This window comes from Polypterus senegalus, chromosome 2 (assembly GCF_016835505.1).
Source record: "Polypterus senegalus isolate Bchr_013 chromosome 2, ASM1683550v1, whole genome shotgun sequence".
NCBI classification, from domain to species: Eukaryota; Metazoa; Chordata; class Cladistia; order Polypteriformes; family Polypteridae; genus Polypterus; species Polypterus senegalus.
Genome location: NC_053155.1, coordinates 74,822,700 through 74,838,205, shown reverse-complemented (window position 1 = coordinate 74,838,205; position 15,506 = coordinate 74,822,700). Strand labels below are relative to the sequence as shown.

The 15,506-nt window shown below is 37.3% G+C and overlaps 1 protein-coding gene across 3 annotated transcripts in view; it reads right to left on the bottom strand.

Annotated features, from left to right (window-relative positions):
• mphosph8 (M-phase phosphoprotein 8) overlaps positions 1-15,506 on the bottom strand; it is a 54,027-nt gene that overhangs the window by 24,678 nt on the left and 13,843 nt on the right. For all 3 annotated transcript variants that reach the window (XM_039743990.1, XM_039743991.1, XM_039743992.1), the window contains exons 5-7: positions 14,074-14,313; positions 5,668-5,787; positions 1,404-1,492 (exon numbers count right to left, since the gene is read on the bottom strand). In XM_039743990.1, coding sequence (XP_039599924.1) covers positions 1,404-1,492; positions 5,668-5,787; positions 14,074-14,313 — 449 coding nt within the window. The remainder of the gene's footprint in view (positions 1-1,403; positions 1,493-5,667; positions 5,788-14,073; positions 14,314-15,506) is intronic.

Genomic DNA, 15,506 nt, shown 5'->3' with positions numbered 1-15,506 from the left:
TTATATGTTGCTCTCTCCAGAGTTCCATCTTTTCATTCACTTTCTGTTGTATCCTCAAACCCTCCCTTTTTAGACAACTGTGTCTTTCCAGAAGTGTTCAACCATCAATAAATAATTATGCGGCATTTGTTATGCCGCAGGTTCACTATTGTGTTGTATTTTGCTCTCTCCAGAGTTCCATCTTTTCATTCACTTACTGTTGTATCCTCAAACCCTCCCTTTTTAGACAACCGTGTCTTTCCAGAAGTGTTTAGCATTCAATAAATAATTATGCACGAGACTGATTGATTGAGTGTGTGTCTACCCGGCACAGAGAGGCGTGGGTAAGCCGTTGAACCCCATTGGGGCTGCAAACTGTGGAATTCCCACTAAGTGCGACTCATACGCTCCGACTGGTTGCGTCCCTACCTTTTGTGCACACCCCCCCCTGTGGTCGGGTGTCTTGGTGGATTATATATAGAAAAGCAGCCAACGACTCAAGTGATGAGTTGGAGGTGGGCACATGAGCGGGCAGTACATACTGAATGAGAATTCAGCAGACTAGCATGACGGAGGGAGCTGAATGGACGTCCTTCTCCTCTCCTCCCGTTCCACACTCCGCACCGTGCACCCCCATCCCTCCGTCTGGCAAGAGAAGGCACGATTGCAGTCCGCCAGTTTTCAGTCACGGATGTTTGTGTGTTGGTTCGTTCCGTGCATTGTTACAATGTTGTTTTTCTTGCTGATATATTACATTACCGATTTTTCAAATGTTAATTTTCTCCCTGTGCTTAAAAATCATTTAAAAACCGACCTGATTATGCGGCGTATGGTACGCCGCGGGTTGGCTAGTATTCAAATAATATTTTAAATATGACATATTCTAACTTCAGTTACTGGTTGACAATCCTTTTTCAGAAAGGCTAGTCACATAAGGCTGTGTCAAGAGCTTAATTTAAACAATGTACATGTGTGTATGGTTTTTGCAGTAACTGAGTATTCCTTGTTGTCATAGAAAGACACTAGAATTCGTCTTCCACAGTTGTTTTACTGAGCTAAATTCAGCAAAACTTTAATCTGATTAGGTGTAATAGATTTCAACTTTAACTTTAGTCAAATAGAAAAGGAATAGTAAACTACAACAGATCACATAAATGAATTGCAATACTAGTTATACAGTAGTTACCTCAGTTATTTAACCTTACTGTTTACTTCTCCACATGAGCGAATTATTTGCCCATTTGTTTGTTTCTAGTAGACTGTATGCATCAACTACAGCAAATTACTGTTAAAATGTGTGCACATGAACCCCTCTTTAAAACAGAATTAGTTTTAATTTAAGAATGAATTAACTAAAAAAGTCTAATATTTAAATAATTATTAAAGAACAATGAAACATTAGTAACAAAAAATGGACCCGTTACCTCTTGATCTAAATTATATTCCTCTTTTGAATTCAGTGCCAGTTTTACAGTCAAGTAATCCCCATTTTTTACTGCATCACGTAGAACACCTAGAGAGTAAGGAAAATAACCTTATCAATGGCACACAACTTATTTTTAAAATAAAACAGATGTATAAGCAAATTTATCTAAACAGGAAAAAAAGGAATTAAAAGGAAATCAAGTCTGTAGTTAGTAGTGTAGTGTCCAAGGCAGCAAGTCATTCTGCTGGTATAATAAATTCAGCAGGAGGCTATTAAAAGTGTTTGCAGGAGAATAACAATTACGTAAAATTAGTGAAAACCAAAACTACTAATACAGACCCAATGTACTCCTGAGAATCGAGAACACTATTTTAACATCTTGGCTGATGCAGCCAGCATCTCTTCTTACTGTGTCTGCATGTTCACTTTGGAGGACTCACATTTGGACCAGGCGTTCATGCAGCTATGACTGCCATGACAGCAATTGTGTAATATAGTTTTAAGCTTTTGAAAAATTTTTTGATCTTCCAATCATAGCATGACAAAGAAGTTACAGATAATTAAGCAACATAGCTTAACATGGCTGAATAATTCTTAAATGTACTGTTTGATTAATTTGTCTTAGGTCTGCCATGGCACAACTTTATAACTGTAATTTGTTTCATCCATTGAATTGAATTGCATCAGCTTTCACTTCTAGTGCTTACTGTAGCAGACTCACTTGTAGCCTGTGACCCCAAACAGTTTGCTCTCCTATGGATGCTTGTGCTTTTAAACGATTTCGGACGTCACCTTGATCACATGGACATACTTCTGTGGCAAGACATTTTAACATTTAATGTATAGTGTACTCTGAAAAGTCCAGAAATTAAAAAAAATTGAAACTTAAATTTTAGCTAGGAAGAATACAAATTTACTATATCCACAATTACATACTACCTAGCAAAAATGCAAAAGAGAGATATCAATCTATAATTGTACTAACAGATAAAATAAGTATGTAATTATTTATAGATGACGGAATGTTGCCTTGATTTCTAGAGCTTTCAGTTTGAGATGCCTGGGTAGTGTGACATTAGGTAAACAGTTTTAATAATTAGTATCTTGTCCTAATTACCATTCTCAACATTTATGTTCATTTGTCAAAATTCTACCTAGAAATATTTAAAATTATACTTTGGCAGGTGAAACAGACGTTTGCTAATGACTTCCTTGGGACTTTAATAAGGGAAAACTGTAAAAGAATTTTGACTGGTCAAAATATAAATTCTAGATATTAAAAATGGGAACTGGCATGAATAAAATTCAAGAATAAGACCTAAAAATAACTTGCCATATCTGTGTGTGCAGTTTTAACTATAACTATGTTACAAATGGATGACATATCTGCAATCTTATTGTTAGTCGTCTGATGTTCATTAAAAATTATGACGCTGGCATCTATCCAATATGTACATTTTGACTACTACTACTGAATGATAAACCAGCCTTGCCAAGCTTACTACTTCACCAAATAATTTGAGGCAGCGATTATTGTAAACAACCATGTTTAAGTATGTAAGCCACAGCAGAAAAACACACAGGCAACACACATGGCCACGCAACAAACACACACACAAAATGTATGGCGGTCTGTGGATATCAGGCCAGGTATAAAACTTAGTGCCCCCAATATGTACAGAGACAAAAACGGCCATGTAAAAGGCATCGCCTCTTCTTTTTCATCAAGTATTTACAATTCACATCTACCACAATGCCTGCAAAAGTGTCACTGCAGCAGCGTAGCTTGTGTGTTTTTTCATTTTGGATAGTCAAGTCGCTGTTTTAAGGGGGGCGAAGTGTAGGAATTTATCTTATTGGGAACTTAATAAAAAGAACAGGTTCATCTGCATGTTAAAATTCAGTTAGCTTTAAGTTTTGTTTTTGTGAAAGATGTGTTCCCTGCATCTAAACTGTAAAAGATTTTCAAACAAGACTAGTTTTAATGTAATTGTAAACCTAATACAAAAACATCCAGCAATATCGCCATCACTCCGCTACCAGTGCATTCTTTTAATATCCAAAGGCACACTCACGGTACATAGTGTTAAAGTGTAGGACACTTTGTGCAAGAGTGGTTAAAAGCACATCACTTTATACGGAATACCCATCATACAGTGTTTAGGAACATTACTTTTAAAAGTAACTTAGTTACATTACTGGTTTCTCACAAAAAAATAACTACATAAGTTATATAATTACTTATAAAATGTAAAACATTTACGGTGTGTTATTTTTTTCTTCTTTTGTATGACGAACTGTACATTTCCCTGTCCCACATTTCTTATTAAATTGGATTTTCTGGCACAAATAGGCGGTCAGCTTACTTCATATTATTACAGTGAAAGCCAGCTGTAGCCACTGGATGATTTAGACCACCCTTCAGTATTAGAAAAGCACAAGGCAGCCCACAAGTTATTATCAGCATCTTGTACTGGTGTACACAGTGAACACATTTTTTTTTAGTTGTGTCAAATATAATGACCTGAAAATAAAAACTGAGTTGCTGCTGAGAGAAGCATTTCTGTCTTTTTATTAAGAAAAGCATAACATTAGTATCTTTAAAGAAGCCCAGAGTAACTGGCCTCATTTATACCTTGTCATTTCTATTTTATTTAAAGCAGTATATGTCTCATTAAGTCATAAAGAATATGATATTTTTTTTTTTTTTTTTTTAAATATATCCAATGCCATATTACTAAATGACTTGCCCTGGTGTACTCAAGATACCCAAAATGTGTATGTTAAGCAGGTTTCTGTACGTGATCTGGAGTGTACATTTTGTTAGAGAGATAGACTAGATCTTGCTTTATTCCCCAGAAAGTACTGCCTGCTTAGATCCACTTAAAAAGTTAGTAATAAACATATTCATTCTGGTTTCACATGCTCATGTTGTTCCTTTGCTAATGCATACATTTTCAACATAATAAAACCATTCAAAAATACTTTTTTTTTTTTTTTTTTTATTTACTTTGTGTGTGCGCATATTGGTGTTAGTTGAAGTGGACAAAAACATTAGTTTTCGTAATTGACCGAAATGTTTACTTTGGGCCAACACTAAAAGTTGTCTAGAATTAAAAACATTCCTTTCATTAAATCTGAGCTATGCAGTAGCTACACACAAAAAATCATTTTCTCATTTTGATGTTTGAGTGCTACATTTTAATGAAACAGCTAGAACATATTTCCTAAGAACAGGATGTTTCATCTTATCAGGGAGTCGAAAATAGTGTACCAAATTATATCGGTGAATAAACGAATTGTTCATTTATGTAGTAGTGCAACATGACATTTTATTAGGTCAAGAGAAAACAAAAAAAAAATTATTATTATTAGAAAAATCAATGATCAATTATACCAGTGTGTGCTCAAATGAAGGAACTGACACTGGATACCTGCAGCATAAAAGATGAATATTCCACGTTAGTTGGGTGTCACAAGACCAGTCCCACCTGCTCTGAGAATCTACAGTGCATAAGGTGAAGATCCTACCAAACAAAGAAGCTAACACAATTTAGGCTGTCAAGTTCACCAATGGAACTCATATCACACAACATATAGCTTAAAACTACAGGATAGTGGACTAAAGGTTTGGGCAAATTTAACTAGGAACAACAATGCAAACAACCAGCCAAGGCAACGAGGCACATGTTAATCCTACTGTAAATCAATCAGCAATAAACTTTACAGAATACAGTTTCCCAATTTTAAGAACTTGCTGAATTCAAATTGCATAAAACAAAAAAGACCAAAAGGTTCTTTGTACATAGTAAAACACTTAGTCAAGCCTTACTAAAAAGTCAGCATTGAAACTAGACAGGGACTACAACTGCCGTCTCTCTTTAATGTCAAACAAAATGATTCATACCTTGAACAATTTCTATCTGGGCCGCAAGGAAAAAATAAAGTCTTCAAGAAAGTACATTTCTTTATTTTACACTTAATGCCAGATATGTGTGCTTAGGTGGAAATACATGTCCTATATCTATGATTGTTTTGTGTTCATTAATAACCTGAACTAATGTTCTTAAGCCAAATGTGGTCAAGCTTTCTTGACTTTGGTTAAATAGTCATAACTAATATAAAAATGCACTTGATCTTTAGCAATTAATATTGGGTCTGTCCAACACACAATGTTAACTTAAAAAACAATTTCTTTCAAAATTCATTCAGTTTCATTTCTTCTCTTTTTTTTTTAAGCGTAAGCTAAGATCATTTCTTACTTGTAGACACTGTTGTGGTGATATGATTTTGATCTTTTCCGTGGAGGTGTTTCTGGAAATCTTCTACAGTCATCCAGTCAAGCTGTAGATCCACTCCAAGGTTCAGAACTGGTCGTGAATCTAAAAGACAAATACAGTTTTACCATGGAGGCTAGGCCAGGTCTGAAAACACAGTATCCTGTGCTGTTATTTTAAGCTGCCTTTGTAAATAAGAGTGGATATACTTTTGGAATTTTTCAAGTCGCTTATTTCTTCACGTTTGGAATTTTACAAGTCGCTTATTTTTTCATAATTTTAGTATAGTTTGTCATTTGAAATTGTGCTCTAAAGAGGAGCATTTCATCTCTCTATGATATCTATATAGATACATCTATTCATATCTATCCATATCTCCTGTGATAATGAAATTAAACTAGAAACAATTATTTTATTACAGATTCTTAGTCCTAATTTCTCAAGGTAAGATACATTTCTTTCTCGTTTGTCTGCTTGCACCGGTCACTGTGGGTGATGTTAGGAAAACACAATGGCAAAATCACCCCTAAGACACCAGCCCTTTACATTCAAGCCTTTGGAGCCAAATGGAGGCAGCACAGAAGCGTAGTGAAAAGTGCACATGTGGGTTTCATTGTTCTTTGTTATTCATAGTAAGTCTGAAATGAAGTGAAGTGATTACACTGCATTGAATTTTAAAAAATTTTTTTGAAAGAACCAAGCCACTCTTTTCCATGACATGCCTTGCACAAACACCGTTTACAAAAAAAACAGAGTCAAAGTGTGTGATAGAGCAGATTGAAGCACCACAAACCAATCATTAATTTTTTTTTTTTTAATGTATGATGAGTTATTCTTGGTAAGGACAATGCTTTTAAATGAGTAAATCTACTTACACTGGTGCCAATCTACCTGTAAATAGAAAGGAAGAACTTGCAGACTCCATGTAGAACCTGATACTACGAGATAGGAACAACAGCTCTGTGCTACAAAAACATTAGTACTGAAATTACTACACTTGCACCAGATTAAAACGTAGACTAATTGGCATTGCTAAATTGGCACATTTGCATGTCTGCCCTGCAAAATACTGGTGCAAAATCTGGTTGTTGTTCCTGCCTTGTGTTCAATTTTACAAACTCAATATTCTCTCTTACTGAAACACACACATGCATTATTAATCCAGCGCAGTTAGCATTGTCATTGACAAAGAAAACTGCTTCTGTATACTGAAAGAACACAAGCAATCATGCAACCTTTTTCAGTTACTGTTATCTACAGAATTAAGACCATAATTCACATTTGGGTATCAACATTCAAAAGATACCAGTAAGGCCTCTTAGAAAAGACTTTATGGGGCTTTGTACCTCCTCCCTGTTCTGCAGGCTGCAGTGAGGACAGTTGTCATGGGGTTGAAACAGTACTGCGGAGGAAGACGAACTTCACAAAGTGAGCTGCACAGCTGGTCTCCTCTTAAAATGGCCGACTCTCGCATAAATAGTTTGCTTTCTTCCTTCTCAAAATGACATGGATATGCCATTTTGAATGTGTGTGTGTAATCTCATGATGGAAATCAATACTCTAAAATTTTGCCTTGAAAAATTGACATGCTTGGTAAGTTTTATGGCTTTTCAATATGCAAGGATCTTGGACCATTCACCTCAATTATTAAACACAAGAGCGGACTAGTTACTTTTGCAAAATTTATAAAATATGCTTCAATTCTGAACACAATTCTATATGGCAATCCAATATATGCCACATTCTGAAACAATAACAGACTTAAAAAATATAGAACATATTCTTTAATATATTTAAGAATTATTTTAATAACTGAAAAGAGGGTGACTAACACATGTGTTAGGGATGATGGTATAAAACAAAGTTTTTAAAACCCCATTAAAGAGAAAGGGTTTCTGCAGGCTTTGATCCAGCTAATTTCTTAATTGGTAGTCAATTCTTTAAATTACTGAATAATATTATTTAAGTTAAACATATTTGAACATTGTGGATTTTCCTTTTCTGAGAACATCATGAAAATGTTATCAAATAAAGCAGAATGGTAAGAACTTCACTCTGTCACTATTGTTTTATGTTAAATTTTGCTGAACCTACATACTTCAAGATGAGCACACTTGCTGTTTGAATCTTATTGATAAAAATAATCAAAGAATGTAATTGCAACAGTTTTAACAGTAAAACAATGAAGGTTTCCAAATCTTGAATTTTTTTACTGTTATTATTTGTAAGTCAGTGTAGTTATCTTCTTGTTCCCAGAGTAGATCATATACAGTGACCACCACTATTATTGGCACCCCTTGTAAAAATTAGTAAGAAGGGTTAGAAAAAAGAAAAACTGCTGAAGAACCATCAATTTTGCACTGAAAAAAAATGAGAAACATCTGAATTAACTGAAACAAGTTCATTCAAAGTCATTGATTTCAGCTGGAAAGTTCCTATACACTAGTGCTGAGCGGTAAGACCAAAATTCTAGATCACAGTATTTTTCTAATTATACTGGTTTCACAGTATTCGACAGTACTGTATTTCTTTACCCATGCATGAGTGGATGTTAACCACATTTTCCACTGCAATTACTGCAGAAGACTGGCTAAGAATAACCTATTCCACTGTCATGAGAATTTTACATTGTACAAAAAACATTTTTAATGTGCACACAAGTATTAATACAGGTTTGCATGGCCCCATAAAGTGATAGCTTTCAAGGGGGTGGCACTAATGAAGAGAATCGCATTGCATAATTTTGAAAAAAACTTAAGCTATAATTTTGACAACATATTTTCAACCATCCAAAGAGGCATTTAGACTTAGTAAGATATTCAGAGTTGCTTGTCAAAAGTTGTGTTGCACTGAACATGCCTTAGAAAAGGAATAGTGAATATTTTTTGTAAACCAACTACACTTTCTATTAATGTTAACAATCTCCGTCCACTGACACACTAACTTTTTAAACAACTTTACCATCATTAAACTGCATAATATTTAAACTATTAAATAATAATAAAATAATCATGCAACTTCCAGTAATATTATTACAGTATTCACCAAATAAAAATAAAATAAAACAAGTGCAAGTGCAGATGCCATCTTTATTAACTGAACCATCATTAAGACAAATTGCATTAATATGGATCTTGCTTCAAGCTAATATATAAACTGCTCAAAAAAATTATAGGAACACTTTGAAAACACATCAGATCTCAATGGGAAAAAGAAATCCTCCTGGATATGTATACTGACATAGACTGGGTAATGTGTTAGGAACGAAAGGATGCCACATCGTTTGATGGAAATGAAAATGATCAACCTACAGAGCCCTGAATTCAAAGACGCCCAAAAATCAGAGTGAAAAATTATGTGGCAGGCTAGTCCATTTTGCCAAAATTTAATTGCAGCAACTCAAAATTGTACGCAGCACTTTATATGGCCCCTGTGTTTTTGTATACATGCCTGACAACATCGGTGCATGCTTCTAATGAGATGACAGATGGTGTTGTGGGGGATCTCCTCCCAGATCTGGACCAGGGCATCACTGAGCTCCTGGACAGTCTGAGGTGCAACCTGGTGGCATTGGATGGACCAAAACATAATGTCCCAGAGGTGTTCTATTGGATTATGTCAGGAAAGTGTGGTGGCCAGTCAATGGTATCAATTCCTTCATCCTCCAGGAACTGCCTGCATACTCTCACCACATGAGGCCAGGAATTGTCGTGCACCAGGAGCCACTGTACCAGCATAGGGTCTGACAATGGGTCCAAGGATTTCATCCTGATACCTAATGGCAGCCAAGGTGCCTTTGTCAAGCCTGTTAGCGGTCTGTGTGACCCTCCATGGATGTGCCTCCCCAGACAATCATTAACCCACCACCAAACTGCTCATGATGTTACAGGCAGCATAATGTTCTCCATGTCTTCTCCAGACCCTTTCACTTCTGTCACGTGCTCAGGGTGAACCTGCTCTCATCTGTAAAAAGCACAGGGCACCAGTGGTGCATCTGTCAATTCTGGTATTCTATGGCGAATGCCAATCGAGCTGCATGCTGCTGGGCAGTGAGCTCAGGGCCCATTAGAGGACATGGGGCCCTTGGGTCACCCTCATGAACTCTTTCTGGTTGTTTGGTCAGAGACATTCACACCAGTGGCCTGCTGGAGGTCATTTTGTAGGGCTCTGGAAGTGCTCATCCTGTTCCTCCTTGCCCAAAGGAGCAGATACTGGTCCTGCTGATGGGTTATGGACCTTCTATGGCCCTCTCCAGCTCTCCTAGAGTAACTGCTTGTCTCCTAGAATCTCCTCCATGCCCTTGAGACTGTGCAGGGAGACACAGCAAACCTTCTGGCAATGACACGTATTGATGTGCCATCCTGGAGAAGTTGGACTACCTGTGCAACCTCCTAAGGGTCCAGGTATCGCCTCATGCTACCAGTAGTGACACTGACTGTAGCCAAATGCAAAACTAGTGAAGAAACAGTCAGAAAAGATGAGGAGGCAGTGGCCTCCACCTGTTAAACCATTCCTGTTTTGGGGGTCATCTCATTGTTGCCCCTCTAGTGCATCTGTTGTTAATTTCATTAACACCACAGCAGCTGAAACTGATTAACAACCCCCTCTGCTACTTAACTGACCAGATTAATATCCCATAAGTTTCATTGACTTTATGCTATTCTCTCATTAAAAAGTGTTCCTTTAATTCTTATTTTATATTATATATATATATATATAATAATATATATATTATATAGCACTAAGAAAGCATATTAGGACCACAGTGAAGACGAAAAAAAAAAAAACTATGTCGAGGTTAAAAATCGACATTTCCACTTTATTCTCATAGTTTATTTTTTCATTAAAGCAGAATGTTGTAAACTAAACTTCATCCTAAAATGAATATTTAATTTACTAGATTTTCTTAAACCCCGTCATAAGTTATGTAGCACATTAAATGCTTTGTGTTAAGTTTCCCTGACACAGTTGTTAATCGCTAAGTGCTTTTTAAAATAACTTCCTCCACACTAAGAGAAAGCACAGGCAGCGATCGCCGCAAAGAATACATTTATTTCAATATATTCCTGCTCTCTGAAAATTTAGAATGCCAAGATAAATACTTGATATCATTTTCATGAAATGCTTTAAAGCATGTATTAAACATGCACGGCAGTGAGACGGTAGTGCTGCTCCCTCGCAGTAAGGGGTTCCTATGTGTACATTCAGTATAGGGAACTTTATGGCAGGTGTGACTAGGCTTCAAAAAACTGGATGTATGAATGTGTATCGCACAGGTTTAACTTAAATATTGTGTAAATTTTGGGTTTGTGATCTGGTGGTTGGAGACACGAACACCTTTCTTTATTGCATGCATGCTGTCTCTATCTGATGTACCAAACAGTTCCTATCCTTCCTTTTTCTTTCTCCACATAACCAATCACCACACAATAAACGTCTTTGTGAAATTAAAACTAGTTATTAACTTAGATTATGGTGTGCTCGGAACTTTACAAAAAATCTTCGTTATACATGTTTAATTATGCCATCCATTCAGGATTGTGCCCATCCCAGCAAGCACGGTGTGCGAGGTGGGAGCAAATCCTGAACAAGGCGGCAGCACATCGCAGGAATTTCATGACATTAATGTATTCTGTGTGGTGATTGCTGCCTGCACCTCCTCTTAGTGCAAGAGAAAGTCAGTTTAAGAGGCACGTAGTGATTAACAGGGCTCGGGGAACACTTAACACAAAGCATTTAAATGTGCTACATAACTTATGACGGGGTTTGAGAAAATCTAGTAAATTAAATATTCATTTTAAGATGAAGTTTAGCTTACGATATTCTACTTTAATGACAAATTACAAGAATAAAGTTGACATGACGACTTTATTCTCATCGTAAGCGTCGAGATTAAAGTGGAAATATCGAGAATAAAGTCAACATGTCATCATACTATTACACAGTATCCAGGTACATTTACACAGTATTGAAAAAAAATAAAACAAGCACAATTTGGCTGCAGTATTATCCAGTAGTATAGAAACAGTATGCACACATTTGAACATAATGGTCCACATCCTTTAAAATCCAAAGTATCTCCAGACAACAGACGTGACTCCTTTTTCCAGCAAACATTCTTCTATGTCATCATGTTCAACTTTATCGTCCGCTACACCTTCAGTTTCGGAATTTTCTCAGTCCATTTTCACAGCACAATACCGCCACTACTGCATGTACTCTGTTGCATGCCTGTTTAGCGGTGTAGCAGTGAAAACACACACACACACACACACACACACACACACACACACACACAACACCTCCACTAACGCATGTACTCTGTTGTATGCGTTTAGCGGTGTAGCAGTGAAAAAGGTACCCCTTAAACAGTTTCCCGCTGCGCCATGTTCCGAACGTTGTTTAGGCAATTTAAACCGGTGTTCACTCTGTCGCGGATTTTAAATGTAAGCATATCTAAATATATATCACGGATTTTTCGCTGGTTCGCGGATTTCTGCGGACAATGGGTCTTTTAATTTATGGTACATGCTTCCCCAGTTGGTTTGCCCAGTTGATTTCATACAGGGGACGCTATTGGCGGATGGCTGAGAAGCTACCCAAATCAGAGCACGTATTATGCATTAAAAAAAACTTCTCAATGATATACGATATGCTTCCTGCCCGGTGCTTCTCATACTTGAAAGCCCGAACAGCACGTATTGATTTTTGATTGTTTGCTTTTCTCTGTCTCTCTCACTCTCTCGGACATTCTCTGCTCCTGACAGAGAGGATGTGAGCAGAGGGGCTGTTTGCACAGTGGGCTAGAGGATACGGACACTCCTCTAAAAAAAAAATGCTGAAAGACTACCTTCACGTTGCTCGCTTCCTTGCAGCTGCTTTGTCCGGCGGTGCTTCGCATACTTAAAAGCCCAAACAGCCCTATTGATTTTCGCGCAACCCCCGCGATCGAGGAGGGATTACTGTACTTTCTTTTAATAGTCCTTGTTAAAAGTAACTAGTGTCCATCTAGCATAGCATACCTAATTTGGCATCCAAACAATGACTTGTTACAGACAGACTAGAAGAAGAATGGTTTATGTAGTCTTGAGGAAGAGCATAAGAACTGAAGCTACTTCAGTAAGCAGTTATCAAAACGTGCATATTGGCTCTGACGTAAGGAGGTTTCCTCTTAAATGGTAACCACCATGTTGAAAGACAACTGCATTTGTATTATTAAGTTAACTTATAAAGTAAAAATATGCTGGAAACAGAATTCTTGTAACAGCCACACTCCATGGCTGTGAAGATTAAAATATGCTCATAACTCAAATCTAAAACAAAGCCAGCACAAGGGCAAATTCAGAAGGTCACACAAGTTTTTCACAAAAGGCCCAATGTACGCTAACAATGTAAAAATTATTTTCGATTCACAACAAACTTCACTGAGACTGTATAATTAACAGATCACAGCAAACAGAACCTGCCTCAGGGTCACACAGCAACAAACTAAACAATGGTTGTATCAACCAAACACATGTAAAAGGTGGCACCAGTAGCTTTTCCTTTTAAAAATGTATTTTCTCTATTGAATTAGTTCCCAGCTGACACAACCACTAACATATCTCTTTCATGTGTTGCATTTCAAGTTGCTTTCACTGGCTTTTTTTTTTTAAATTGTTTGTCAAAACTCAACTGCAGGTATTAAGGATTTGCTTTGATCTTTGCTGTAGTTAATAAAGGGAAAAGCAACCAAGAAAGCTGAACTATCTTCCTCTTACTTCATGTCAGTGCTTACACTGCAAATTGCAAAGGAGGCCGTCAGGAGCTACATATTCACCAGACCTTGGTTCCATGTAATTACCATATCTTCTCCAGTCTGAGCAATGAAAAGAGATAATAAAGAGATCATTGTAATGAGCAGCTCTGCCAGGTTCAAACTAGTATGTACTACCATGATAATTACGTTTTCCATTTCACAGGGATAAGCCAGCTGGATTGCATAATGTAAGCCTTAATTCTAACAGTACTATCCATCCATCCATTATCCAACCCGCTATATCCTAACTACAGGGTCACGGGGGTTTGCTGGAGACAATCCCAGCCAACACAGGGCTCAAGGCAAGAAACAAACCCCGGGCAGGGCACCAGCCCACCACAGTTCTAGCAGTACTATGTAAACAAATACATTATTTCCAGAGTTCTTGAATTTTGGGATTCTTTACACCGGAAAGGAAACCAATACTGTACATAAAAAAGCATTCCAATACTAACAAAAACTGTGTACTAAATTCAACAAGTTTAAGGGTTATAATGTTTTCTATAAATTAGATGACTCAGCTAATAATCGTATACATTTTCAAAAAGTTTAACTGGCAGTTGCCATCCCCCCAAAAAGATGCTATAGCATACCAGTAGGTTTTTCTGCTTTCATACTTGTATCCTGTACATCATAGGTGTCATCACAGGCAATATAAAGACGAGGTTCACTGTCCTCTCTCTTTCGTTGCCTTTCCAGTGGACTACTTTCAGTCCATTTTGATACAGCCTCTTCTATATGGTCAGACCTTGGAGAGTCTCTTTTATCTTTGGATTCTTCATTTTCTTGAGACGGGCTCCTTTCAATGTCAAAAGCACTCTTTAATACTTTACCTGTATAAAACCAAACAGTTTTTCAGTCAGAAAGGAGAAAACTACTTGTGATCATTATTATAGTATATACAGACACACACACACACTACTTGGCATGTCTATATTAATCTCTCTCCATTGCACAATGCACATATATCATATACATACACACATTATATAAAAGACTAGCAAAATACCCACGCTTCGCAGCAGAGAAGTAGTGTGTTAAAGAAGTTATGAAAAAGAAAAGGAAACATTTTAAAAATAACGTAACATGATTGTTAATGTAATTGTTTTGTCACTTATGAGTGTTGCTGTCATCAAGGATTTGATTATCATTTCTTTCAATCAGGTTCGTATTTGGAGGACATGTTGTGTTCAAGTTGCATTCTGTGTTTGTCAACCGTTGTAAAGATAACAGGTTTCATTCATCGAAGTGTTCACTACCCAAATCGCTACTCGTGAATCTAAGATGTTTAACAGGCATTCCCAGTATTAACTTGTGAACTTGCCTGCAGATATTTAGCAGCTGCGTGTCTAGGAACTTGTGGATCTGCCTGCAAGTATTTAGCGACAGCGTCTCTATGAACTTGTGGATATGCCTGCAAGTATTTAGCGACAGCGTGTCTATTAACTTGGATTGTTCTGCGAGTATTTGGAGGCAGCGTCACGAAGTTGTTTCCGTCTAGTTGCATCAGAAAATGTACCACGACGTCTGACACGCCTCCTTTTTACTGTTTTCTCACAGCTTGGATTGCTGCTGTCATAATTGGTTTGAGTTTCAGTAAGTGACAGTTCTTTGATCGATGGTGATCACCTCGATAGACATGTTAATGGGGGTACGGTTGGAACGGTAAAGGAAATGGGTATCTGAACAGTAAACTAAGTCTAAAATACCTACACAATAACTATAATTGTAATAAACAAACAATAAAACAGCGGAGAAGCCGTGGATTAAATAAAAAGGCTGCAGTTATCAGCAGGGAGACATGAATACCATGGCGAAGCAAGGATGGGAATGAAGAGACCGGAGCGACGGACAGTCTTATATGGGCAGGCAGCCAATTACATGGGAGGCGTGGGGATGGGGGACGCAATATAGGCAGGCAGCCAACTACGTGGGAGGCGTGGGGATGGGGGACATAACGTCGCCTCACACCGCAACCGAGCTGCAGGCTATGGATGTATACATGTACGCAAGTAGTATTCAGTTA